The following is a 4,815-nucleotide window of genomic DNA, read 5'->3' on the forward strand; positions in this document are numbered from 1 at the left end:
CAGCCCGAGCTCGCTCCTGCGCGCGCGCTCTCCCAGGCCCAAGCGAATAGTCCTCGCGCGAGCGGGACGCGGTGGTGGATGCAATTCCGCTCGCCCACCGCCGCCGGGAGCTCCCTGGCGCCGCAGGCAGCGTCCTCCTCCGGAGCAGCGGCGCCGGCACCTGGACAGCCTGGACCTTCGTGCCCTGCGCTCGGGGCCTCGCGCGGGGGGCGCCCCGGGACACCCCCTGCGGGCAGGGTGGAGGAGGAAGAAGAGGAGGAGGAAGACGTGGACCAGATCCCCTGCCCTACACGGAACACCTGGCTGCGCGCCTGCCACTTCTCTTACAACAGGAGGCGAGGAGAGCCTGGAAGAGCCATGGGGGGCTGCGAAGTCCGAGAATTTCTTTGGCAATTAGGTTTCTTCTTGCCGCTGCTGACAGTTTGGCCGGGAGACTGCAGCCACGTCTCCAACAACCAAGGTAAGGGACGGGGGCGGAGGAGCGGGAGGGGCCGGAGGAGGTGGGTGCTCTGAGCACCGGTGCACTGGTCGCCTCCTGCAGGTAACTTCGTCCCGGTATAGTTTCCCCAGGCTCGCTCCCAGTAAGGGTCCAGGATGTGCTCTCTCCAGAGCGCCCTGTCCACATGGCCTGGGACCGCGACCTGCCCGACGTCGGTCCCCACTGCTTCCGTTTGTCTTTACGGGGAGGCGTGAGCCTCAGCGGCAGCGGCTGAGGACCGCTCCCCAGGAGGCCAGCCTTCCTGGCACGCGCTTCATGGAGACTTCTGGTCTTGGTGGCCAGCCGCCCTGAGCTGGTCAGGTGGAGGGTCTCACATGCCTTCAGGAAAGCAAATTGCTTTCGCTCTGCCCTGGGACCAGATACTTGCCTTTGCCCCGGGTCACTCTGCTGCCCTCGCCTCTCTGCAGCCGGCCCCCTTGTCCCATCCAGACCGAGCGTAGTGGACTTGTTTGTAACCATTCCTAGGTCAGTGTGTTTGTGGTTTCTTTTTTTTTGTGCGCAAGGCGGGTAGAGGGAGAGAAGCGTTAAGTGTGAATATCCAAGTTGTGAATATCCTATTTCTAAAATCCAGCCGCTGGTAGATTTTTTTTTTTTGGAGGAAGACTGTTTTAGTAGGTAAAGTGGTAAAATAAAGGTGTGAATAGTGTGTGAAAAGTGAAAGTCAGGTTTACAGAATGAGAGGTAATTAGAATTTTTGCTTATTTCTTCAGTTCAAACTATTCTTACGAGACGTATCTTGGATCTGCTATGATTTTTAAAGATCTATAAAAATATCACCTGCATAATCTAAACCCTCTTTGACTAAGCAGTGAACAGCCGTAAAAGTTTTCCAGCATGTACCTGGCTGGATGCTCTCATTGGCAGTGTGATGACCACCAATATGTCACCTGTTATGTCACACTTGTCTAAAGACTTCAGTTATAAAATTTCAATTATAGTTATTATTTAACATATAAGGCCTTGGAATAATCTGCAGATATAAAAATGGAGCTCAGATGACAGAGTGTGTGCACATTTTTATGAGGGTGAGAAGGTTAAGAGAGAAGGCAAGTAAAATAACACAGCTTTCTTCTTGCCATAAACATATATGACCATTTACTTTTATTTAGGAATATTCAGAATCAATATTCAATTGTTTTCATTTATACAATTTGTATTTTTGGCATGTTTTCCTTAACATTTCTATTTTTGCAATGTGTGTTTGTTTTTTTACCTGCCAGATTGCAATGGCAAGTGCCTGTGTAAATTTGGAAATCGTACACCACCGTCATGTCTTTGAAGATGTATCACCTAAGTGCCCCCTATAGTTCCATATTCTCCTATTCTTCACATATAGCCCTCAATTGTTTTTAACAGGTATTGGCATTAAATATCAAAGGGGTAGTTAACTGAATCAACCTGTGTGAAAATAGATTGTTAAAAATAACAATTATTTACTTGGTCTTTTTACATTTTAAGGAGAGAAAAATAATTTTTAAGTATTATACCCTATGTTAGTATCTAGGGCTACTAAAAGAGATATATACTTTGAGAGTCAAGTTTATTAGAAGTATTTAAAAGTTATTTCCATGCAGTAGTTTCCCTCAGTCAACATGTGTTTATTCATTAAGTGCCTAAGAGACATCAGTGACCACCCTAAGCCTCAAGGATACAAAATACTAGTAAAACACACTCAGAATCTACAAATGACTAATGTGCCATTCTACCAAAATATGTCAAGTATTAAAGTATAACCTTTCAGATATTCATGTTAAGGGCATAGAAGAATTACTTGTTAACCTCTTGCAGTAATTTTTTTATATCTATTTTGATGACTTTCATATATGTTTAAAAGACATTTTACCTCCAATATTTACCAAGTATGTATAACTTATGGGTGTTTTTTTTTTATCAATTAGCTTTTAACTTAATGATAGTGAATGAATATTACTCAGTTTACCTATCTATTAAATAGGATCATTAAAGATAGTTTAGTGAAACTCTTAGTTTGAATTTCTGTTCATGTGCTAAAAACAGGCTATAAGGTTACATTTGGGTAAAATAGTAGCTTAAGGCCAAGTTGGGTGAAATTTAGAGTCTTCAAAAGAAGACTCAGGAGAAAGTGTGCTTAGATTTTTTCGTTAGACATAAATGGTCACTTATAAAATGCTTTTTACAACCTAAGTCACAGTGATTAGAAATTATGCCTTATAATACCTTTAAATAACTTTCAAATACTGAATTGATCACACTAATAGTTAATAAAATTTCAAACTTCAAAATTTTATTCTTGTGGACATTTGGGGCATATTTTTTTAATTTGTAGTTTCATAGTACAACTGTCCAATTTTTGAACCTTGAAAACATGGTGTATTGCAGAATCATAATATGTATAAAATATAGAAAGACGAATGTGAAATATAAATTAGATATGTAATATACCTAATAAATATCAGTAATGTGATTAATAGTTAATTTCAAGAAAATGTGTTCATTTTCCTAGTAACCTTTCATTTTAAGAGCTAATGGAATTCATGGTTTTATTTTAAATTTGTTACTTTATGAAGGGTGGAATTTTATTTTTATGTTACTTGGCCTTTTACTTAAGGATGTTAACGAAGTAAGTTTTTAAAAAATATTACTTACCTATTTTTACCAAATTATATAAAATTCTTCATGATTAAAATGAATGGATTCACCTTCTTCCCCCCCCCTCCTATTTTTCCATACTTAGACTGGGTAAAATAATGATAATGACAAAAAAGTGAACTACCTCATTTTTAACATGGTGCTTAACATGGTGCTAAGAGTAACTTGACTATAGGAAGCAATCTTTTCTCTTGTCTTTTAACTGGCTGTGAAGCTGTGCACTATAGAGACGAAATAAATCAATTTGACTCTGTCTTCCTATTACCCAACCTCCTTGAGTTGATCAGAAAGTAGAGTTGCTTCCTAGATCACTCATCTGTTTAGTAAGTGAAAACATGATTTGTGTTCATATTTCTCTTACTCTAATAATTTTCCCTGTATTTAAGACCTCAGTGTTTATTAGGTGTTGGCAATTTTATTTTAAAATAACACATTTTGTCTTCTCAGTATATACAAACTTTTATCTCTGTACTAACGCTTAGATGAATATAAAATACAGTTTTGTTTCGTACGTAAGTAACCATGTATATCAATTAAAGTGCTTAGTAGCCACCAGGGGTCCATTTATTCAAAGATTACTCTACCTTAGCAAATAGCACTGTATAGCCTGAAAGAGTTGATGCATCTCTCAGGGTGTGGCTCATCATCAATCAGATACTCAAGTAATTCATTAAATCAAAATATGGTTTGGATATAAGAATCTAGTGAGCTTCTTTTACTCCCAAGATTGTGTGAATTTATCATTTTTCCATCTGGGAATTAAGTGCCAAATGAAACAAGCAAAACAGTCGTCTGATTTGTTAGTTTCATTGAATTTATTACTTTGGATGAATTGAGTGTAAAATTCACTAAGTTGTATATAAATACAGGTGAACATGCCTAAGCAGAAAAATGCCTGCTTAATAAAAATTTGTAGCCTAAAATTAGTTAACTGCCATAAGTATTGTTCACAATTATAAAACTAAATATTGTTCTTACAGTAATAGAAAGGAAGGAGTTGAAATTTTTTTAGAAAGTTCAAGAGTGACCTTTACTGAAAACATTAAAAATTTGTTAAGTAAGGAAAACTACATGATTTACAAAGAATATTTCTAAAAGAATTTCACTTATAAAATTCACTTACAGGAATAAACTTCATAGCTGTAAAGGTACAGGAGATTTTAATCACATGCCTTCATGTGGTTAAAAACAACTTGGAATGCAATTTTGTTACACATTTACAAATTGAAATAATTGTGTAATTAGTTGTTATGATTAGTATTTGAAGTAGAAAGAGAAAATGTCATTAGTATTCATTGACCATCTAAGTGTTGTTTCCTCTGGGTTGGGGATAAGACTAAATCTAAAATCTTTTTCTTGCAAAAAAATTATACAATGTCCTTTAAGGATCTCTTCTTCAAGCTAGAAGTAACCTCAGTAGAACATATTTATTTGGATTTTCCTAGGAGGAAAAATGTATATCTACTGGTACAAAACAAAATTAATGTTTAAATTACATATTTTACTGTTTTTATGTTTTCAATCTTCATCTATAAAGAATTTTCTGTTACTTACATGTTAAAAAGTTAAACATTAAGAAAAATATTAGAGTAGAAATGTTTATTTCTTCAATAATCATTGCAAGTATAAACTACTTAAGTACAAAAGGAATCATAAATTTCTTGTATTTCCTTCTACCAATCCTCTTT

At 37.4% G+C, this 4,815-nt stretch overlaps 1 protein-coding gene across 1 annotated transcript in view; it reads left to right on the plus strand.

Moving 5' to 3' along the window:
- Positions 1–38: 38 nt before the first annotated feature.
- Positions 39–4,815, plus strand: part of LOC102773520 (ephrin type-A receptor 6) — a 433,174-nt gene continuing 428,397 nt past the window's right edge. Inside the window, exon 1 of the mRNA XM_006760304.2 lies at positions 39–460. Within this exon, the coding sequence (XP_006760367.1) occupies positions 79–460 (382 nt within the window). The 5' untranslated portion in view covers positions 39–78. The remainder of the gene's footprint in view (positions 461–4,815) is intronic.

This window comes from Myotis davidii, unplaced genomic scaffold (genome assembly GCF_000327345.1).
Source record: "Myotis davidii unplaced genomic scaffold, ASM32734v1 scaffold417, whole genome shotgun sequence".
In the NCBI taxonomy this organism is placed as follows: Eukaryota; Metazoa; Chordata; class Mammalia; order Chiroptera; family Vespertilionidae; genus Myotis; species Myotis davidii.